Source organism: Thamnophis sirtalis, unplaced genomic scaffold, assembly GCF_051295495.1.
Source record: "Thamnophis sirtalis isolate CommonGarterSnake01/CBP01778 unplaced genomic scaffold, rThaSir2_p1.2 scaffold_8, whole genome shotgun sequence".
NCBI lineage: Eukaryota > Metazoa > Chordata > Lepidosauria > Squamata > Natricidae > Thamnophis > Thamnophis sirtalis.
This window is the reverse complement of record NW_028261388.1, coordinates 54,801,226-54,825,977: the sequence shown is the minus strand read 5'-3', so window position 1 is coordinate 54,825,977 and position 24,752 is coordinate 54,801,226. Positions and strand designations below refer to the sequence as shown.

Sequence of the window (24,752 nt, the reverse complement as noted above, 5' to 3'; positions counted from 1 at the left end):
AATACATAGTGCAACAGCATCTACAGAACTTGCCATTTTCATCAGCATGCGAATAACACATTACAAAGCTGTGTCACAAGCCTCAACTGTTTGGGCCATACATGGGACAGATTGCATTGTGAAGCTGTGACATGGGTGACATCAGAAAAGGCTCAGGGCTTGCATCATAATGCAAGCCCTGAGTCTTTCGCCCTGAGTCTTTCGGGAATAGGGCGGCATACAAGTCAAATAAAAACCTAAAACCTAAATCATAATACCCTGACTAACTCCCCTACATCAAAATGGCTATTGCCACTTGAAAGCATTTTTTACATGCATTTGAAAACAATGCCGTAACCATAAATTTTATGACATATATTCATAATTTTAATTAAGACTAATATCCATTGGAGTTTTAAAGATAGGAAACTGAGTTCCAGCTTATGTGATAAAACTGTACTATTTCAACATCTAAGGCAGCTACGTAAGCACAAACAATATCTTGGAATTAGAAACAATATTTTGGATACATGGCAGCCATTGAAAATTAAGAAAAAAGACAGTAATAATTACAAAAGATATGTGAATCAGATAAGGAATTGGACACTACTTTCTGCATCTATAAATAAAGAAATATATGCTAGCAGTCACAAACTGACTTTGAACGAATGTAGATTGTTTGGATGATATAATTAACATGATTGTTTAGGGGGACAGCTACCAGTATAATCCTGAAATCTAATATGTATTCATTTGTTATGGGCATATTATAGGACAGTTTGTGAAAAGCGGTAACTATGGAGAGAAAACAAAGTTAAAAAACTGCAGGATTTCTGAAATTGTTTTAAATGATTTTAAAAATTATGGCTGATCAACCAATTTAAATGTAGATTCTATTTCAATGTCTATGCAGAATGATAGCTTTAATAATCAAAGTTATTACAATTTTTTTAAAAGCACACTTCAGTATGCTATTCTTTACTCCATGTAAAAAGAACACTTCCAAAGTATTTGAAAAAAAGTGTCATGAACATTTCACCTTCCTAATGAAATTCTATTTTCAGTAAGTATACCCATCAATTAATGTAAATTGATTATGGCTGCCACATCCTCTGGAATGTATGCTTATTTCCAATATGAATATGAAATTATCCCCCAATAATGCCTGTCTTGAGCTTCTGAATTTTTAATTATAAAAGAGAAGGAAAAAAATCAGCAAATACAGCTCTGTTGTGTTTTACTTGCTCTTAGTTTTATTTCAAAGAGTTTTTTTTAAATGAACTACCTCTGCCAATTTTATCTACCACTAGAGGGTATAAGATATCAATAAATAGATACCATATAATTACAATGCATAGGTATAAACACAAAAACAGACACAAGGCACACATAGAAACTCAGTATCATTCCCAAAAGCTTGTGAAAGAAAGTGAGAACCTCCATCATTTTGCTCACCAAAATCTGCTGGATTGTGATATGTTGGACAATTTAAACCCAAATCTCTCAAATAAGGGACTAAATTTAATACTTTCCCACGGTAAATGCATTGCCCTTGGCTCAAGACATAGAGCTGAAATAAAGAAAAACAAGAAATGATGAAAAATATTCCTGTCTAGCTTCTGAATTATGGCATGCAATCTTATTACAAAAATATTATGTAAGTTAAAGAAGTGACACTGACATAGTTAAATCTCCTGGATATTAATATACTTACTAAGAACCAATAGAGTTTTACAGAAAATATCTGTTTCCAGGTTTAACTACTGGAAGATATTTCTTGTATTTTAATTTATTAATCTTTCTCCTGATATGCATTAAAAATCATCTATTTTTCACCTGCCTAGCCTTGTTGTACAACATTTTCATATCAACATTTTTCTCAGGTGTAGTTTTAAAGTAGCACTAAACTTTAATTAACAAAATTATTTGTTACATATGTTAACATGCATTCACACTAGGGCTAATTCAGATCTAATTTTTAATCCCATTTTTCTCATCACAAATTTCCTAAATATACAACCTCAACATTTTTAATTTCTCAATTTCTTAATTCCATTATATTATATTTTAATGGCTGAAAAATTTCAATATGTTAAATACTTTTTTCTGATTATAAATTATAAACTAATTTTGATATGAATTGTTAAACTATACAAATTATTGGCAATCTACTCCAAAGACTTATTTCACCTCACAGATATGTTTTGCCCTATCTTCACAGAACTACATTCAGCCACCTTTATGAAGAGTTATGATACGGGTCATCTATCTCAAGGAACAGATTTAATGAACAGCAGCTATTGTCATCAAGCAGCTTGGTGGCTTGGCAGTCATGTGACTGGGTGGGCATGGCCAACCTGCAAAATGTGGTGAAACTCACTTAACAACACTATTGCTTAGCAACCAAAATGTTGGCTCAGAAGCTCTGGCATTTGAAGCATGTAAGTCTTAAAGCTGTCAGGTTATAAGACCTTTGCACCCCTCACCTAAGGTGACCAGACGTCCCGCTTTTGACGGGACAGTCACAATTTTTAATAATTTGTCCCGTGTCCCGCGGCGTGTTCAAAAAGTCCCGATTTTCCAAAAGAAAGAAAAGACGCCGAATCATCAATTTTAAACAGGATGCCGTTAAAAAAAGTTTTTATTTCTCTGAAGTGTCATTCCCAATGTGGCCTTTAGAGGGCAGTGGTTTCCCTCCCTCCGCTCAGCTCGCTTGCAGCGCCCGATGAGGGGCAAGTCTCCCTCCCCTCCTGCGCATGCGCGTGCCAATGCGTGATGTTTTTGTGAAAGCTGTCCGGCGGCCTCGGGCGGGGGGATTTCCGGTGGCGGCAATGTGGCAAGGAGGAGGCTCGGTCCCAGGTTAAGCGGCACTGCCATCGGAAGTTATCTCGGGTGCCGTTCTCCCTGCAGCCTTGCCATGCAAGCTGCTGTCAGCAACCTGGTCCGGGTGAGCCGAGGGGAGGCAGGCGGGGATCCGGTTGGGAGAGGCTGGTGATGGGGGTGGCTTTTGAAAGGATTGGGGGGCGTTGGGGGAAGGCAATCGGGGGAAGGCTGCTTTGCAACTGCCAGTGAAGTCCCATCTAAACTTCTTGGTTCTCCCTCTCCGGCCCAGAGCAGACCGTTCTTGGGAAAGCCAGGTTCTTCCTCCCTATCTACCTTCTCTTCCCTTCCTCCCTTTCCCCTTCCTTCCTTTCGCCTAACTCCCCTCTTTCCTTCCCTCCCATCTTTCCTTCCTTCCTTTCTTCCTTTCTTCTCCTCCCCTCCCTCCAGCCCAGAGGAGAAGCAGCTGCTTCTGGAACTTCTTGAGAAGTTTCCTTGCCTGCTTTTCTCCTTCCCAAATGCCTTTCAATGACTGGCTAAGCTCTCCTCCCTGGAGTCTCTTTCTTCTGCCTGGGAATGGAATGGGGGGCGTGTTCTTGATTAAAACTTTTGCTGCCAGGCGCTGCGGCTGAGGTGAAGCTGCCAATCTCCCGCCGGCACCCCCGCCCATGGCAGCAGCACCTCCCCTTCTGCTCGGAACACCTGAGTTGGGCACCGCATTACCCCTGCCCCCTCCTCCTCCGCTGTGTTTTTGAGGAGCCATGAGGCTGTGGGAGCCAGTAGGAAGGCAGCGGAGGGGGCGGGAACAGGAAACAAAAGGTCCCATGGCTTCTCAAAAGCACGGCGGAGGAGGAGGTGGTGGCGGCAGGAGTAACACCGTGCCCAGCTCAGGTGCTCCGAGTGGAGGGGGAGGCGACACCACTGCTGCCATGGGTGGGGGCCCAAGCGGGAGCTTTGGTGGCTTCACCTCAGCCGCAGCGCCGGTGGCAAAAATTTTAATCAAGAACACCTCCCCCCCACATCAATGGTGTCCTGCTTAACCAATTTAAAATCTGGTCACTTTACCCTAACCCTTTAGAAAAAAAACCCCAGGGGTGTTCAAACTTGACAGCTTTAAGACTTGTGGACTTCAACTCCCAGAATTCCTCCTTCCCTCACTCAGCTCTTATCCTTGGATGCCACCAGAACAAGTGAGGTCTTGCGAGGGTGCGCGATAGCTGGTTTGAATGGTAGTCTCCTTTCTTTCTCCACCTGCCTCCTTCACTCATTTGGGAAGACAGAGAAAGAAAGAAGGTGTATGATAGCCAGTTTGAATGTGAGTCTCCTTTCTTTCTCTGTCTGCCTCCTTCACTCATTCGGGCAGGCGAAGAAAGGAAGGAGGCGCGCGATAGCCAGTTTGAATGTGAGTCTCCTTTCTTTCTCCACCTGCCTCCTTCACTTGTTTGGGCAGGTGGAGAAAAGAAGAAGGCGCGTGATAGCCGGTTTGAATGTGAGTCTCTTTTCCTTCACTTGTTTGGGCAGGCAGAGAAAGAAAGGAGGTGCACGATAATGCACCTCCACCATCAATGGCAAAGGGGAGCGCCTTTGCCCTCGGATATTGTGCGCCTCCTTTTTTTCTCTGCCTGCCCAAACAAATGAAAGAGGCCACTAAACCACCCACTCCCCCGTGTTCAAACCAGCCCAACTCCTCTCTCCCAGCATGGGCTCCCTGGAGGGGGAGGGAAGGTCTACAGGGCGAGCGAGCAAGGGGGGCAGGCCAGGGGAGGGACCGTTGTGGTACAGGGCCTCCGGAGGTCCTGCTACGCAAACACGCTCTGGATTTCTGGCACCAGTACACGTATACCATATTCCTTGAAACCCACATCTGATTTGTATACTCCTAATAAATGCATTTACTACAAGGTAAACATTTTGAAAGAACAGCTGGCAAAAGATAATTTCTCTATAACATTCTGTTCTAACTGATTCCCAAAGAAATTCAACTGTACTGACTCATCCGTTTCTGCAGTTGATGTATTACAGCCTTTCTCTGTGAATAATTGTTAAATATGAGGCTAACAAAGGATATGTTAATAATGAGGAAAGGCCTTTTCAAGACCAGGATCCAAGCGGCTATGACACAGTGTGCACAGATACATATATTTCAGCCCTACGATTTTACCTGATCGAAAAGTTCAAACAGTTTGGCACTGGGCTGATGGATAGTGCAGATGATGGATCGGCCACCCTGGGCTAAAGCCTTCAGCAGAGACACAACTTGAAAGCAAGAAGCACTGTCCAGGCCACTGTGAAAAAAAATGAAGAAAACACAGTTTGTCCACTTTGTTCTTTTAATATCCAAAATTGAACTTGAAATGAAGAGTTGGAATGAAAGTTCAGTATGAGAATCCTACAAGTAATCTTTACTTATTTTCCCCCCACATTTTAGTTCCTCTTTTAGAAGGTTGCTAATATCATATTCTGTGCACTAAAATGTAGCCTTGACTACCTCATGTATCAGTGATGTTTATGCTTATTATATATTATGCTTATCACATATTATATATATATATATAAATATAAATATATATATAAAGTTGAAGTTGAACGACCGTGGAAAAAGAAATTGTGTGTTGTCCCGATTGTAATTGGAGCCCTTGGAGCAATACCTAAAGGGCTACGTCTCTATTTGGAAATTTTAAATTTATCAGACTTGAACATTCTGATTCTACAAGAAACCACCCTACTTGGAACAGTTTATATCCTCCGATGTTACCTTAACAGTTCCTAGGTCCTTGGCTAGGACGCGAGCTGTTGAGCTACCAACCAGCCTCAAAGGCTGTGAATCTCACCAAAGATGATGATGATGATGATGATGATGATGATGATGATGATGATGATGATGATAATAATAATAATAATAATAATAATAATAATACTGGTGCATAATGCACCAGACATCACACTGGTTGAGAAAAATAAGGTCACAATCATAGACATCGCAATACCAGGTGATAGCAGGGTCGGCGAGAAGGAACATGAAAAAATCGCAAGATACTAGGACTTAAAAATCGAAATTCAACAACTATGGCACAAACCAGCAGTGATAATTCCAGTGGTAATTGGCACACTGGATGCTATTCCAAAAGCACTGGAATTACATTTAAAACAGTTAAAAATTGACAAAATCACCATCAGTCAAATGCAAAAAGCCGCACTGCTTGGATCTGCACGCATATTACGAAAATACGTTACGACGTCCTAGGCCCCTGGGTGGGGCCCGACTAGTAACCAATGCCAAATCCGGCGAAACAACTGGCCGCTGTGATACAATTGTGTAATAATAATAATAATAATAATAATAATAATAATAATAATAATAATAATAATAATAATAATATATGCGATACATTTTCACATATCTCAGCACATTCAATGTTGGAGTGACATGAAACTAGAGCCAATTAACCTCAATTAACAATTGCAAAGCATGTAATTATTACAATGCTACCAGAAACCTCTAGATCACACTATACTGGATGCTACCTACTATCTTTGCTTATGCTGGACTTTTTTTTAGAGGAGAAGCAAAGTCTAGACTATAGCTACCCAACATTTTTATTTTATTTTATTTTATACATTTATTGGGTGCCCCGAGAGCTTCTTGAAATTGTAGGAGGCTGTCCCTTTTGTTTCATGGTCATTTTTTTCTATTTTAAATTAGGGATATTGGCAAGTGGCAAGAATATGTCCACGAATCTCCTGGTATTCTAAATGTCAAATCATTTGTTGTGGTGGCTGCTGTTGTTATTATTAGAGTTATTTTAAAAACCTTGGGACCAACTCATGAAATCATGATGATCAATGAATATAGGCATATGCTGTATATTTTGTTTTTCTTATGGAACTCAAGATAGTATACATAGCAGTAGGCAACTCCAGTTAATGCAGGATTTCACAACCCACATACACTGCACTTAATGAAGAGATAAAGGATGTATTAATACATTTACCTGAAAGGAAGGAAAGATTCCCCCACTCCCCAAATAATCACTATAAGTGGATAAAGAGATGCAAACATTTGCAGAGTGTACTCTGAAATATATGGATGCTTCTAAAAATTAGCGTAAGGACTAGCTATTGTTTGACAGGACCAGCTATCCTGTAAATTTAATACTTTAAAAATGGAATCTAATTTCTTTTTTTCTTTAACCATCCAACTATTTCTTCTTCTTACTGTCTCATTTTTTCTCCTTTTTTCCCTTTCTTTCCTGCTGCTCTACTCTACTTTGTCCCATCTCCATCCTGATTTCCCATTTTGTTTTTGACGCCTATGGGGAAGTGTCTGTTCCTGTGTATGAGAATTATTTATGTTTGATTGAATGAATTCTAACATACAAAGATAGAAATCCAAGAATTTTATAACTCAAGTATGTTATTTTACAGATTGAACAATATTAATGATTAATTAAATTTATAGGGTCTTTTTGTCAATTTGATGTTTGATTTTAGCATCAAAATATTTTTTTATTTGATTCTGGTTTATATGCACACATTTAATAGACTAATTTAGGCAAGTTTCCAATATTGGTTTCATCTGGAGTTGACAATCCTAGGTTGATAAGGTGAGGAAGCTGAGCATTACACTAAATTTTTATCTGCATTTGAGTATATTTTTCTTATCCTTCCTTTGGAGGGAGAAATATCTTAAATTAAGGATTATATTCAACTTGATATAATACATAAATGCACAAAATGAATTTTCACAGTCGAAGGTCTCTTTTTTCTTTAAAAAGATCTGTTTAAAATTTAAAATTAAAACATCAAGAGGATACTTTCAACTTTTTAATACTTTAGATACTAAAAATAATAAATGTTTTAAAGCATATTTGTGATAATTGTCAGCCTTTTACTCCAGAACACAAATTACCTGGTAGGTTCATCAAAAAACATAACTGGTGGGTTGTTCACCAATTCCAAAGCAATAGCAAGACGCTTTCTCTGCCCTCCTGAAAGGCTTCCAGTACGAGTACTGGCACACGACAGCAAACCCAAAGCTGTCAGGAGCTCATTCACCTGTGAAGAGGAACAACATAAGGGAAACTTCGGTAATAATTTATGTAATTGTATTCATATCACAATAGTGATCTCTGAAACATAAATATCTGAAACTAGGGGAGTGTATAAGTAAATATTTTATAATTTTTCTAATATGCCAGCTCTGAAGTATTAGGAAGCACATTGTTTAATATTTATTTTAACATAGTTCAACTGTTTGGAAGTTGCTATTTCTAATTATTGTTAAGGTTGTAAGGAAACAAGACTAAATAGTCATTTTGGATGAAAACTATGATCCTATTCTACTATTATCCATGTATTATACACTTTGCTAAGCATCCTTTTATACCATTTACTAGAGGTCCCTTTCTTATTTCTCATTTAAAAAGCAAATGAAACATTTAGGCTACCAAATTTGGACTGCAGAAATGGAGGTCAGAATTGCTGCAAAGCACCTTTGAATCTTTTTACTTCCATCTTTATCAGCTCAGATATAGTAGCCCTATGAAAGAAGAATCCCTTGGTCCCGAATTAGAATGTTCTGAATCACCGGCACTTAAATTTTAGGTAGATACCAACCTTTCTCAGGAAGTAATATTATCTATCTATCTATCTATCTATCTATCTATCTATCTATCTATCTATCTATCTATCTATCTATCATCATCTATCTATCTATCTTTTATGTACTAAACATTGTATTTTTAGTCTATGCACATCTTCCACAAATATCCATTTGATTTCTTTCTAAGTAAATTTGTCTGGGTCTTCAACTTTCACTGAAAAGATTCTAGATGTACTAAATGTTCCATGCTATATCCCAGTGTTGGTGAACCTTTTCAGCATCAAGTGCTGAAACGGGAGCACACACACATGGGAGTGCCAGAAACAGAAGAGCAGTGCCAGCGAGCTGCTCTTCTGGTTTCCCGCATTCCCGCATGTGCAAAGACCAGCTGGCATGCGCACACCAGAACCTGGAAGAGCAACGGGAGATGGCTAACGTCCCCGGAGAGATGGCTCTGCTTGCTACTACCAGCATGCATGCCATAGGTTCACCATCATGGTTATATCCCATCTTTTTTCCTGAGACTTCAAGGAAGCATACAGGCAGATCTCTCCTAATTTTATCACATAACAACCACCCTATTAAAATAGTAAGTTAGGCTGAAAGACAATGATGGCCTAAAGTTGCGCACTAAGTTTGATAAATGAATAGACTTTGGATCTCCTGATCTAATATCACTATACCAGACAGGCTCTCAGGTCAAAAGCATCTTTTACCACCAGCTCAAACCCTAAGTTACTGAGCCAGCTAAGAACTCAAATTTAATGTTCAATGAAGCATTCCTATTGTTGCACAAATTCTTCAATATTGACATTTCCCATATTTCTTCCATTCTTTTCAACCCACTGATTTTAATTACATGCTATATGCAAACTGGATATCCTTTGCATTCAACATTTCATAAATCTGGTCAAAAAAAGAGAAATCATTGTATAAAATCATCTAAATATACTACTTTTATATATATATAAATAATACTTTCAAATATAAAAAGTGTGCTGTTTTTTTTCTAAAAGAAAATAAGTACCACATTTTAAGTCAAAATAAAGTAATATACATACCATTTCTCTCCTGCCTTCATCTTTTTCTTGAAGTTTCAGGTCAGCAGACACCTGAAATAGTAGAATATTATACTTATTAAGTCAATTTATTTGGGGGTAGGATATCAGCCATGCAAAGTACTTACCCAATTCCTATAATACAGTATAGGTCTTTTGAAACTAATGTTGCTGCTTATTTAAAATACAGAGCTATTATTATATAGAAGCCAGGAAATAAATCCTTAAGAGGTGAAATATTATCAATAGTTTCAATTAGGATAAATATTTGTTAGAGTATTGTGAGAAGCTTGCAGGTTGTCAGATCTGCCATTGCATCACTTCAGCCCTGCTTTGCTTCAATGGCATCCTGCCATAAAAGAAGAGTAGTAAGAGGATATAGGGAGGGGGAATGACCGGATGACAGGAACTGAAGATGCCAGCCCAGAACATATCTGGCTTTGCTTATACTGTAACACCTCTTGGCTTTATTAAAACTATACATTTCTCTACAAATGGAGTTGATGGTCTTTCGTTCTTAAATGCCCAAGCTGGCCTGACCCAGGTATTCATGAAGGGAAAAAAATCCACCTTTAACTGAACCATTTCTTCAAGAAACTACTTGGAAACATTTGATCTGAAAATTATACTTTTATTATAATAATTCTGCTTAGAAAAATAATATTTTCCAAAGTTGTGAATGCATTTATGTATTCCACCCGCCCCCCCAAAATATGTGATCTATGAACAACAGCTTGGCTTATTTCACAAGTGAATATTGTCCCGATGTATGGCTTAACAGCACCCAATCGTTGATGTCCAAATCTGCCAAACAATGTTTATCATCATTGCATTTCACTCCTGTGCACTGATTACCAATACTTAGCAATATCATACCACCCCACATTAGAAGACAATAAGCTCCCAATCAGCTATGGTCAAGGATACTGAAAAACAAGGCCCTCCCTATTCACCAGGACAATACATAGGCTCATCATGAGGCTGAAATCCCGCAGGCCAGCTATTCACTTAACATCAACCCAGTTTAACCAAAACAGAATGCCAAGAGAAAGAAATGATCCAAGGTACCTTCTTGTATGGCCTGACCATTAGTGATCCCTCTACCAAACTATCTGGTTTTGACCTGACTTGTTTTGTTTGGTCGAAATTGTACAGAATTAGGTATGATACTGAAAGAAGTGCCTGGAAAGATTCCCCTTGTTATGATTGTGGTGCTGATATGCAAACTATTAAACACATTTTGCAAGATTGCCCACAACATGTGCTGTCTGATTCCCTGGAGGACTTGCATGGAGCAATGCCAGAGATTATTGCATGCCGGAAACTGGAGGTTCAGCACATGCGTGCCTGGGAGCTGCTCTTCTGGTTTCTGGTGCTCCCACACGTGCACGCTCCCATTTCAGCACTTGATGTCGAAAAGGTTAGCCAACACTGGTACAGTATATAGCTTACTATTTTCTCTCTTTCGCCCTTCCCCCCTCCTTCTCTTCCCCCACTCTTTCTTTCTTTGGAAATTTACCCAATTGATGGGCAAAAGATACAATCTGTCCATTTAATGCAAGATTTTCCTTTTTGTGAATTGGGACAGGAATTATACTGTCCACAATTCCTCTTAATACTTTTCATGAATGCACTTTATTTCTTTTCATGTTCTTTGATGTACAATCATTACTGCTTAACCCAGGAAGAAGCTAATTCAGAAAAAGGAGAGCTGTATGTTATATAGATGTGGTTGCTATTATTAATAATCATACCATCATAGCTTCCTGAACAGTAAGATGTGGAAGCAGCATGTCATCTTGCATAATGTAACAAGATACTTTGCGGAAAGAACGCAAATCACGATGTTGCTCATTGATAAGAATTTCTCCTTTCATCCCAGTCTCCCTGAAAGTAAGAGAAAAAACAATCTATTTTTTTTCATGCCTTTAGATCAGATTACCTGCACATTCAAGTTTTTCACAGTACAGGAGTCAGTTCTTTTTTATCATATGCAAGTAAGTATGAAGTGTGAAATAATTATTATCAGAATCTGAGTTTACAGTTTAAGGAGAATTGTGGAAAATCTCTCCATTCACAAATTGTGTTTATCAAGTTTGTACATATGCAACTATCATATGCAAACTCTCCTAATAGCATACAGTGTTGGATTCACATCTCTGAAGTTCCTGAAAGACTAGTACATTTAGGCTGAAAATATCTTCATAATTAAAAGTTAAGTACATTAAGTCAGAGTTCCCCAACCTTTCCATCTTTTCTGCAAAAGGAGCGTGTACTTACCCGCTGCTCACGCAAGTGGGAATGCACACACACACATACACACGCATCCATACACATACACAGCCCGGTTGCAAAAAGCTCACTACCCATTAGTGGGTTGCAGCCCAGAGGTTGGTGACCCCTGCATTAAGTTTCATGGCCAAGAATGGATAAGAATGAATAATATTTTTCCTTATAATTGTTAGAATGGCAGTATTTGTTGCAAAGGCTGTCCCACAGATCAGAGACATGGACAAGATGCCAGATCAAGTACCCCTAGAAAATAGATCATAGCAGAGGAAGTGTCCAAACTGCTTATTTTAAGCAAGAGATGAAGCCAAAATGTAAAGATGATTTCTGGAAAAGAAAGGGTATGAGACCTCCACTCTTTCACCCTGATTCCAGCTGTTCCACCTCTGAGGGTGTTTTTAGACAGAAACCCATTGTTAATATTTAAACTTGACAAAGGGATGTAGCCTATCTCATAAACATAAATTACCTACTGGATGTATGTGTGTATGTGTTTGTGTATGTATGTGTGTGTGTGTGTGTGTGCGTATTTCACACACAATACATTTTGGTAATACGCTTAACATCTTAAGACATCGGTCATTAAAAGATACAGGTGTTTATACACTTACTGACCTGTATCCTGCCAGAAGATTCATAAGTGTCGACTTCCCAGCTCCAGAAGGACCCATAATTGCCACCAGCTCGCCACTACTAAACTTTCCAGAAATTCCTTTCAGCAAAGTCTTGAAACCTATAAAAATGGAAGGGAGAGAGAGTTAAAATTTAGAAAACATATTTTTCTAAAATAGGTAGGCACCTCGTTGCAGCCATAGACCAGCTTAAATTAAACCAAACAAATAAACAAATAAAAAACAGATTAAGAAAGCAAGTAAAAGACCACAGTGAAACCCACTAATTACAAAGCTGGTATGGTCAAGATGTCATCCATTTCACAAAACTTAGCTACTTTGACAGAAATAAAATCTTAACCATGTTAAGATTAATAAAATGATATTGATCAGACATTAGCAACTGTAAATAATATTGGTTACAATTTTTCTTGGCTAATATAGATATAGAGACATCTATCTATCTATCTATCTATCTATCTATCTATCTATCTATCTATCTATCTATCATCTATCTATCTAAATTGATTCTTGCTTATCTTACAAAAGCCAAGTATTATGGGATTTTTCTTATATTTCCTCCCATCTTTTTCATTTTTATTCCCTTTTTCCTGATTTGTATTTAATGAAAACTGGAAGATTTTAAATGTAAATGCAATTTGATTGAAAAACGTAAAAGGAAGAAGATATGGAAAAAATGAGAATATTTATTTCTGGTAAACATGTTTTTGCATTATCAGTTTTGTACTACAACAGTAATAGAATAAGTCCCTCAAGAACTATGGTCTATCATGAAGGAAGAAAAATATTGAGATGAAGAAGATACAGTGAAGGGACTGGAAGAATGAGATGAAAACCAAATTTTGTATATTTTCCCTACTTGAAGATCCAGGAGATTTCTAAAGTGATCAACAGATATTTTAGAAAGCAGGATGGCATTTATCTGACAGCATGCTGTGATAGAATTATTTTCTTTTTCATTGTTTTGCTCCATTACATTTTCTCTGCCTCTTAATCACGAAGCAAAGTTAGCTGACCAGGCTAAAAAGAAACACCAGCCGGTTGGGTAACAACTGCAAAATGAGTAATCTGCCAAGTTCTTAGACAGACATAGTGCTTGTTTTCCTTATTTCTTTCAGCAATCAAAATTGTTTAGGAGATGCAAAACATATGCATATAAATATTTCTACTACCACAAAGATATTAACTTCAACACCAACAAATTTACTTAGATGATGATTATTTAGAAGCTTTTCTGATAATTTCAGCAAAGGCTGCATTTTAATTTGGTGAATAAGATTCACGTAATGAATACAATAAAGTTTCTAGATCTTGAACAGGCATAAAAGCAGTTACAGTATATTTAGGATTGTGTATGGGTGCCTATAAAGTAATATTACTTTGTAGTAACCATTATAATTCATTCAGGACATCTAGGTGTTCCATTTTATACACATCAATTGCTTTGTTACAACCCATAACTCAAAAATTATATTTCGGTTCTATTTTCATGGATCTTTTACAATTCAGGGCTAATTGCACAGGCATCCAAGCAGTGGGGACAACAAACCCTGTGGCCTATATGCTTAAATAAAGGTCAGATTTGTATTGGGACACTACTATGTACAGGCTGTCATTAATGAGGACTAGAATGGTTATTCAGAAGACCCTACCAATGTTTCTTTGTCTTAACAGCACACTGAAATACCCCACAGTCAACCACAGTTCCATGGTGAGTTTAAAATTTATAAACAATTCCTGTTTTCCCAGAAAAAGAGACAAATTCCTACTTTGGAATTTTAGCTTACAGATAAAGTTTGTTGAATTCTTTTTAAAACTGAATTCTCTATTGTAGCAAAATATATACTTCAAATATAAAAACAGAAACAAAGAATGATTTCAATATATAGCTTCCAAACCAGTGGGGGGTTTCAAAAATTTTCAGAACCTCTTCTGTAGGTGTGGCCTGCTTCGTGGGAGTGGCTTGCCAGCCATGTGACCGGGTAGGAGTGGCTTGGCAGTCATGTGACTAGGTGGGCGTGCCCACCTTGTAAAAGGTGGTGAAACTCACTTAACAACGCTCTTGCTTAGCAACCAAAATGTTGGCTTAGAAACACTGGCATCTGAAGCACGCAAGTCTTAAAGCTGTCAAGTTACAAGACCCTTGCACCCCTAACCCTTTAGAAAAAAAAACCCAGGGGTGTTCATGTTTGACAGCTTTAAGACTTTAAGGTTTAGATAGGACTCTTAGAAGCGGGCATGGTGATTAGTGAGCCAGCCAATCAGTGAGCGGTCGGCGGGGCAAGCATGATGCAGACAGGTGGGGGGAGGGAGCTGGAACCAGTTCTAAATGGCATGGTAGATTTGTGGAACAACTTCTACAGAAGAGGTAGGAACCCACCCCTGTTCCAAACCTGAACTACATGACTGTTCAAAGTTACAACAGCACTGAAAAAAGTCAGTTATGACTATTTTTCACACTTAAAATTGTTGCAGCATCCTCATGGCCATATGATTTATATTTGGGTGCTGACTCACATCTATGATGGTTGCAGTGTTGCAGGGTCATGTGGTCATCTTTTGTGATTTTCTGAAAAGCAAAGTCAATGGGAAACCAGATTCACTTAATAACCTTGTTATTAATTTAACAATTGCAGTGATTTACTTAACAACTGTGGCAAAAAATATTGTAAAATGGGACAAGGTCCACTTAACAAATGTCTTGCTTAACAACAAAAATCGAGGACTACTTATAAAAGAGAAAAACTCAACCCTCCCTTTGGTTCATAACCCCAAGACAACCCTCCAAAGTTTGTTCACCTTTATTTTGCTTACTTTGTGAATAGGATTATCTTTGAATCAGTCCAAATCACATTTTAAAGAATCTGCTCTCAGTTGCATAAACTATCCCCAGCGTCTATTGATGATTTGAAGCATATACGTGTATAGGCAGAGCTCCAATATGAATTCTGAGTTAGAATGTTTGGACAAGATTTTATCATTGCAGTATCAACAGCATGATCTCTTAGGGCTCCTTTTCTCAGCCAGTGACTGGACAAACCTTCAGCAAAATTTATTCTTTGGGTTTCTCTATCATCATTATTCATTAGCACTATAATGGATAAACTGCAAACATTTTACACCAATCTCATGAGCTATACTAAATGCCTTACTTATAGCCATTCATAAGGGATGCTTAAAAGATTCTAAAAGAGAATGGATCTGTTCTGGATTAAGTGGATGTAAAAAAACAATTAAAAATGCCTTTTGCTTCTCTTTCTGTATCTCTCTTTTCTCCTTGTTTCTTATATTTGATATAAAGATTTGGAAAAATGCTTTATCTGCCTCTTGTTTTTTATATGTTTATCTTTTTTCATGAAGGCTGTCTAGTTTTCAGTCACTTTTTAATTACAAAGAGTCAACAACAGGGCCGGATTTTCCTATAGGCTAACTAGGCTTCAGCCTAGGGCCTCAAGATCAAGAGGGGCCTACATTCAAATTGTTAGCAAAATTAAAATTACACTATTCTAAAAACAGTGAACACTAAAACACTGAACCGAAAATAAGGAGAAATTCTACGCATATGACTAATAAACAAACATAAAAATGTATTGGTTAAGATCGTTCCAGCGCCACGGCAGTTGGGGAGCCCGCCCACGTTCCCGGCACCAGCGGTCAGGCGAGAGACGTGGCTGCTCCCAGTAGCCGCCCCGTCGACGCGGAGCCCACCACCAACCTCCGTCGGGAGGCCAGCTATATATATTGATATATTTTGATATATATTACAGTAATGATGTATTTTATTGTCTCTCATGTAATTTACAAACTTAAAAATGAGAGGTGAAAGGGCCTCATAAGTGGAATAGCCTAGGGCCTCTTTTCATCTAAATCTGGCCCTGGTCAACAAGTATGCTACCCTTTACATTGCTAAGTATTTAAGGTGGTGGTGGGAGGTATTCATTTCAGAATGAAAACAGTTCTCATAGTACTTGTTCAACCCAAGTTATGTTTGGATTGCTCTTCCTCAAAGCTATGCTAAGCTTGTGGATACAAGCCAAGAGCCTTTCCCCAAAGGACTGGAGCAACTACAGTCTCCACAAAGTCCCGTGTGGCTGCTCCAAGGCTTTCCCAGGATCTTGCTACATGCACCCACATGCACTGTGGCTTGGTTTGGCCTCAGTACAAGTCTTGGCGCTGCAAATGCAACCAGGGAAAGCCTCAGCACATTTTTATTTTTATAGAGATTCTTAGTGTACTTCCAAATAATTTTCAAAATGTAGCTGAAATGATTTTGGGAGCCCTTATAGTATATGAACAAGAAGTCCCTATTTGTCCTTATGAATATATTATTTCATTTGGTGGGATTGCAGAGCTGGTTTAACAGTATGAAAGATCTTCCGTAAAGCCATCAAGACCTGGCTGTTCCGGCAGGCCTGGGGCTGTTGATTGATATCCAGCCCCGCTTAGATGGAATGGATGATGTGGACTTTTAAATGTATTTTTTATTCTTAAATTTTAAATGTTTCCTTTGTCTTGCTGTGAGCTGCCCAGAGTCCCAATGGGAGTGGGCAGCATACAAATTTTATTAAACTTAAACTCGTAAACTTATACCATGTTGCTGTATTAAGCTTCTGAATCATTCCTTGTAATGTACCATACAAGTATATTTGCACTTCCATTTTAAAAGGAGAGGATATAAAAAACTTATCAAATTGGATTTTCTTAAGTAGTACTGCAGACCAGAGGGATTTAAAACCCTATGACATAGGCTATCCCTCTGGAAATGGGTGAAATGTCTTATGAAAATTTACCATGCAAGTTGACTAGTTAATACCAACGCTGCTCTTTGTAATCTAAAATACTCAGACACAAATAGCAATAGCATTTAGACTTATATACCACTTCATAGTGCTTTAGTTTATAGCATTCTCTAAGCTGTTTACAAAGTCAGTATATTGTCCCCAACAATCTGAGTCCTCAATTTACTGACTACAGAAGGATGGAGAACTGAGTCAACATTGAGCTGGTCAGGATCTAACTCCTGGCAGTGGGCAGAATTAGCCTACAATGCTGCATTCTTAGCATTGTGTCACCATGGCTCATGTGCTGTCATCCTCTACAGCACTTATTAATAAACATAGATTTCAAATAACTGGACTCTTTGCTTTAACAAGCTGAATATTCATTGGAATGTGTTGATCCATACATTTGGCATCACACGTATATTTGGCAATACTGATCCTTTCAGATCTTTGTTGCTTGCCATGGAGTTACCAAGAATCAAAGAGCTTAGAAATGGCTGAAGATTCCACTAAAGTGTCATTGCCTGAGAAAATAAGCTACATTAGTACAGAACAAAACTCACATAAGGGCCATGTGATACCTGAAAAAAATACTGCCATCAGTACCATCAGTTACACCTTTATCTAATTGGCTGGCTGGGAATTCTGGTAACTAGACTCCAAACATACCTAGAAGGCATCAGGTGAAAGTAAAATGCAATATCAATATCATTCTGTATAGTGAATGGATGAGAAAAACTGTCATTTTGATTATTTGCTATCTACTTGCACAGCTGACAAAGACAAAAAGATATATTCAACATATCTACCATTAATCACTGAACAAAGTACCAGATGCTTCCCAAATATTTCTTACATGTATGATTGTCTCTTGGGCTAAGTTGCCAACACAAGTAATACGTGATATGTCATCATATCTCTGAGAAAAGAAAATATACAGCCATTTCAAAACAGAAGTTAAATTGCAGTCACTATAAATAAAGTTTATGGCAAAGCACTATCATTTCACAACAAAGATTTGTATTGTGTCCAGCTAGTTATTCAGTGATAAATGTTAGTCATGGGTGCAGTCATACAAGACAAATTGGAAGATATAGCAACATCTCTAACACCTGCTAAGCTAAGAAATTGGTGGAAACTGTATGGCTAAAGGAGGTAGATCCTGCAAAAAAAGAATGAAGGACTTATTTTATAAGTCTTATACTGATCTGATTAATCAGTTTCAACCTCTGTGAGCCAATTTACAATTGATTAGCTAATACACAATTAAAAAATATTGTCATCCTCTGCAGCATTTATTAGTGAACACATATTTCAAATTCTCACTTTTCATGCTTAAAAATGGCATTTTTAAGCATACCTTGTATGTGAATCATGGAGCCCAAAAACCAAAGAATTAATGTCTCCGGGGGGAAAAAAAATCTCACAAACACATCAAAATTAGTTTAGGTTTAAAATAAAAACTTACTTTAATTTAATTATCTAACCTAGACTACAACTGCTACAAGATTGTAGTGATAAGACAGAAAATTAGAGTAAAATGGCAAATACTGGTTCTTAAAGTCTTTATTACTCTATTCCACATTATGACAAAATGGAATTTTAGAGAGTAAGACAGAAATTATAGACAGAAAGTTGAAATAGAACTAGATCATCTGGCTCCACTGGAACTGAGAGAGGAGGAACTTTGTTTAAAGGCCTAGAGCAGTCCCAGAGGTTTCTGATGAAGATATTTAAAAAAAGATTATTAAAGTCTTGGCAATTATTTGGATGGGGAAGAGGATGATATAGAGGCAGAAACTGCAAGAAACACCCCAAGGGAAGTTTTGGTGTACTTTGTCAGAAATAAAACAAGTGTTTGAATTTTGTAGCAGCATTTTAATACAAGATTGAATAGTGATAATGCATATATCTGTCCCTAAAAATACCTATAAGAATTTTATGTAAGAAAAAAGAGGGTTTTTTAAAAAATTGAAATATTAAAGCATTTCAATTGGACAAACAATTTTTGACTGTCAGACTCATTATCCATTGCAACACTGTTTATTTTCTACCATCAGTACCTAATTTGCTGGTTGGGAATTCTGGTAACTAGACTCCAAACCTGAAGGCATCAGGTTAAAGTAAAATGCAATATCAATATCATTCTGTATAGTGAACGGATAAGAGGAACAACTGTCATTTTGATTGGTTGTTCCAAGAGACAGGAGCTCTCACAGAGAATGCCCACTTTCACATCTTCAGCAGGAGTGCTCTGGACAGACAGTTGGTCAGGTAGAATCTATCTAAGAAAGGTAGCCCCACAAATATATACCAGTAAGTTAAGCTTGACTTTATTTCCTATTTTAACTATAAATCATGTTGCTATACTTCTATCTGATATACCATTTAATCCTTGTGTTGGAAACATGAAAATAATCTTCTAAATTGGGTAGAATCTAACTAAGAGCAACTAAGATGATTAAAGGCCTGGAGACTAAAACTTATGAAGAACAATTGTAGGATTTGGGTTTGGCTAGTATAGAGAAAAGAAGGACTAGAGATGACATGATATCAGTATTCCAGTATTTGAGCAGCTGCCACAAAGAAGAAGGCGTCAACTTATTTTTCAAAGCACCACAGGGAGAAACAATGGATGGAAACTAATCAAGAAGAGAAGCAACCTGGAGTTAAGGAGAAACTTCCTAACAGTGAGAACAAATAACCAGTGAAATGACTTGCCTTCAGAAGTTGTGGGTGCTTCATCACTGGAGTTTTTAAGAAGAGACTAGACAGCCTTAGTTTGAAATGGTATAGGCTCTCCTGCTTGAGCAGGAGGTGGACTAGAAGGCCACTAAGGTCCATTCCATTCACATTGCCATTTCCTAGTCCCATGGACTCTCATAGTAGTTAAAACAGCTTGTTAAGCATCATTGCTGGATCTTGATCATGAGGCTTTGTTCTCAGTTACTCATGACCTCTCATATGGATTATGTGCTATAGATAGGGCTGCTCTTAAAGAGCATTTGGAAGGTTCAACTGCTGCAGAATGCAGCTACATGGGTGCATAAGTGTCAGATATTCAAAACATATAATACCACTGCTTTGTGAGCTGAATTGGTTGCCAGTGTGTTTCTAGGTGCAATTCAAGGTGGGGCCAGGTTCCCTTAAAGAACATTTTCTTCCAGTTGTTTCTACCCATCCAACTCATGCAAGCAGGTTGGAATTTGGGTCCTTTAGCCAAGGAATGTCAGCTTGCTGGAATCAGGAGACCTATTCTCCCTTCAGATATTAGGATGACCCTGAAACTGTCTGCATTTCTCAGGACTCAGAATCTTGGTTATGTGCCTGGACCTAGAGCTCCAACAGTGTTATGAGCTCCATTTCCTGGCTGTATTAAGATCCATATTATCATTTTTTACTTAGTGTTATAAATATTTATTTTGTACTGTTTTGTTTTATGGTTTAAAAAGTGTCATTTGTTGAAATGGGCAGCTATAAAAATTAAATAAATAAATAAATAAAATGTCTCTTCATAATTTAAAATCTATTCAGTTCCATGAGAAAATAAGAATGAAAAAAAAAATATTTCCAACACAGCCAATTTTCTCTCCCTAAAGCTTAATCTCTTGATCAGACGTTCTGGAAAATATTTTGTTGCTATTTTTAACATAGATTCTATGGCCTGAAAACGTTTGAAAGCCCCTGCTCTAATGCATCTAACTGAATATAGCATAATTTTCTTTCTTTCTTTCTCTTTCGTTCTTTCTTTCTTTCTTTCTTTTCTTTCTTTATATCCTGTCTTTATTATATTTATGAATAACTCAAGGTGACAAACATATTCAAAATAATAACTATTGGCAGCAGCAGTTGTCATCAATTTCATTCATAAACCTTTTCTGATCCGTTTTCTCCATGGCAATCTGTCCCTAACCTGTCCTTCAGGTATTCCAGTGGTGTGGACACAGAGTATCATAACAGATCATCAAGCACTGTGTTTGTAAGCATATAGGAAAAATGCTGCCATTTCCAGAAGTTAGTCTGAATTCATAAAAAGCAACCAGGTCATAGTAATCTTATTTTTCTACAGCAGATTAAATAATGAGGTAACATAGCAGGTTGAGAAAATGAAGCAGCTATAATGTTTTTTGATATCAAAAAAGCATCTGTCAAAGTCTTCAATGCTAGCCTATTTGAAAAGTTGGATAAAGTGCAATCTGGTAGACTTTAAATGGTCAATCATGTTAGAACCTGTTTCTCAATAGTAAGCACTAGGCTTATGTGAGAAAGATTAAGGCAAATGCAAATAGGTATATAGCACTGTTGCAGCTCAGATCAGAGTGAGTTTTTTAAATAGGTCAATGAATGATAATAACCCTGTAGGCACCAGACTACATGCAAATGTTTCTGGGATGTCTTCCATGAGGCAATCTTCCTGCCATCCACCTGAAGAAGTTATACTTTGCTCAGTAATCACTATTTGCCCATTTGCTTTTTTACCAGGTAAAGGGAGAAACAATACGAGAGTGCTTGCATGATTCATGATGTTAATATTTTGAGTGACTGACAATTCATACAAATATTATGGACTCCCCTCCCCCTTAAATTCAATTGTGTAGAATCTAGAAAAAAAAGGATGAAGGGTTGTTGGTTTTTTCAGAGTATCGCAAGTATCTACTTATGGCGTGTCAAATACACAAGCATATACTTAAGAAGGAGATTATGGAAATACATGTGCAGAAAATAAACATGGGGTGGGAGAGAAGCACATTTACATCATGTTTACATATAAAGCCGCATATTAAGATAAAAGATCCAATTAAAAACTATTTCAACTTTAAAACTAAGCAACTGTACAGGTAATCCTCAATTTACAACTGTTCACTTAGTGACCATTACAAGATACAACGGCATTGAAAAAAGTGACTTATGACCAATTTTCACATTTCTAACAGTTGCAGCATCCCCATGGTTATGTGATTTACATTTGGATGCTTGACAACTGACTCACCTGTATGATAGTTGCAGTGCCCCAGAGTTAAGTGATCACCTTTTGCAACCTTCTGACAAGCAAAGTCAATGGGGAATCCAGATTCACTTAACAACTGTTAAAATAATCCTGAACCACCTTCTGTTTCAAAAGGCCTAACTGACCTACATTCAGCATTTCAGATCAGTTTAGATAATAGCATAATATATAGACCGCCGTGGAACATAAAATTTGTATGTATTTTAGGTAATGATTCTTAAACTGCCTTTAAAATGAATACTGCATAGTCCATGCAGTTTTTAAAATTCTCTTTCACATTCCATACATATTTTTCTTTTAAGGTCTAGAAACTTAAATACTAAAGAGAATAAGCAGAGGAAAGTACTGTTTTAAAGTATTTAAATACTTAAGCCTTAAAGTATTTTAATAACATAAATAATATGTTTTATTCTACAAAAAAGAATATGTATGCAGCATTATAGACCCAATCTAAGACTTTGACTGTGATAAGAAACTTAGACTTAAAGGAGCCTTAAGTCTTAAGGCCATATTCATATTGCTAAGTTGCCCTATTGCAAATACAAGCTACCAACCATTTCTGCAAAACTGGACAATGAACACTGTCATCCATTACTTGTCCTCAGTCCACTGTGAATGTCCTTGTGCTTAACATTAAGTTGAAAGTACATAATACTTTACAGCAGGGGTCCCCAACCCCCGGACCCCAGACTGGTATCAATCCACAGCCTTTTAGGAAACCAAAGCATAGCATAGCAGTGGGTGAGAAAATTGCGCATGCATGGAATGTAGATTGTGCGCTCTTCCCACTGCTCTGTGGAAAAAATTGTCTTACAGGAAACTGGTCCTTGATGCCAAAAAGGTTGGGGACAGCTGCCTTACAGCTTATGCCAGCATAAGATTTGCTATCTAGTTACCCTATGCATTTTACTTTCTTTTAGACAAAACCTTACATTTTGATTGGCTACACCCTCTCATATGGGTTATTACTTACCCACCACCACCACTACTGAAAGACCCCCTATAACAAAAGCTGTAGCAGACTTGAGTCAAACCCAGCAAAAGCTTGAGTCAAACCTAGGATAATGCAAAAAAAGTATTTTGATGTTCAATGTTATAGTGGCTGCTTGTACATACAAGCTATACAATACAATACATGCACATATAATACATGCATATGTACATACTTATATACAATACATATAAGATACATAATACATATACAATGAATACATATATAATTTTGAACGTATTATTTAAACTCTGTGTGTACACATATTATGTACACATAATATACCAACCCGTTTAATATATCAACCCGTTTAAGGACTGCTGCTAGAAAAGAAATGAATTGGCCATTGGGAGAGCACAGACGGAGGCAAGAATAAACACTTGCAGGATGCTATTGAAACATCCCAATCTGAACAAAATTTTGGATTGGATAGCTCCCAGGATCACAAAAGGCGAGATTTGTCATAGATGGAACTGCCCTTCCTTGAGGCATTAGGAAGAAAGCTGGGGTGCTTATTGAGCCTTACTGACAATAGAAATCCAAGTAGCCAAAGATTATCTTTGAATGGTAAGATAGCTACTGCTATTTCCAGGCACACATATTTTTAACACTTGTGCTGATTCTTTAGAAGCCTCAATAAAACAAAGCACTGTATGTGAAACTTATTCAATATATATCCATAAAGATACACAGGTAGATACAAACATAGTCGGGGCCCAGGGGTTTATTAGATTTTGTATTGGGATTTGATTTCTGTAAGCCACTTTGAGTCCCCATGAGTGAGTTGGATAACCATATAACTTTAATATATAAATAAATAAATAGTCATCTTTAAACGAAATTCACTGAAATAATGAGGTTAAAAATTTGCTTGTGTTTATTTTAATAGAGCCACAATGATCAAGTCTGGAGACGTTCAGCCTGAATTTATCTAGATCTGTAAATTTACGTAAGTTGTTCCAGGGTGTATTTTGTTCATAACACAAGGATTTCTCTTTTCTTCCCAAAGTAGGTAACTAGATTCAATTCATCAGACAATGGGAAGCATCACCCAGCTCCGTGATGACGAACCTAAGGCATACATGGCATGCAGAGTCATATTTGCCAGCATACAAGCCATCAGCTCCAGTGCACATGCATGTATATGCATGATTTTCGGCCTTCCAGAGGGCCAGGGGAGGCTGTTTTTGCCCTCCCCGGGCTTTGGGAAAGCCTCTAGAGCCCAGAGAGGGTGATAAACGAGCCTAACAGGCCAACCAGAAGTTTGGAAATGATCCATTTCTGGCTTCCAGAGGGCTTCCAGAGGGCCTCCGAGGGGCCGGGGGAGGCGTTTTTCACCATTCCCAGGCTTCAGGAAAGCCTCTGGAGCCTGGGGAGGGCAAACACTCCCCCACATGGGTGATGTCATGCATGCATGTGCAGATGGCGAGGAGCATTGCATTGTGGGTGTGGACACGCACATGTATACTATTGCACATGTGTGCACAATTTTGGCACGCATTTACAAAAAGGTTCGCCATCACTGACCTAGCTATTGGTATTGCAGGAATGCACTGTGATCAATGAAAAATATTTAAAGCAGCCTATTTAAA

The 24,752-nt window shown here is 37.7% G+C and overlaps 1 protein-coding gene across 2 annotated transcripts in view; it reads right to left on the bottom strand.

The window, feature by feature from the left end:
* ABCG1 (ATP binding cassette subfamily G member 1) overlaps positions 1-24,752 on the bottom strand; it is a 54,630-nt gene that overhangs the window by 19,086 nt on the left and 10,792 nt on the right. For both annotated transcript variants that reach the window (XM_087721694.1, XM_087721695.1), the window contains exons 3-8: positions 12,364-12,481; positions 11,214-11,346; positions 9,463-9,513; positions 7,709-7,854; positions 4,961-5,084; positions 1,435-1,549 (exon numbers count right to left, since the gene is read on the bottom strand). In XM_087721694.1, coding sequence (XP_087577820.1) covers positions 1,435-1,549; positions 4,961-5,084; positions 7,709-7,854; positions 9,463-9,513; positions 11,214-11,346; positions 12,364-12,481 — 687 coding nt within the window. The remainder of the gene's footprint in view (positions 1-1,434; positions 1,550-4,960; positions 5,085-7,708; positions 7,855-9,462; positions 9,514-11,213; positions 11,347-12,363; positions 12,482-24,752) is intronic.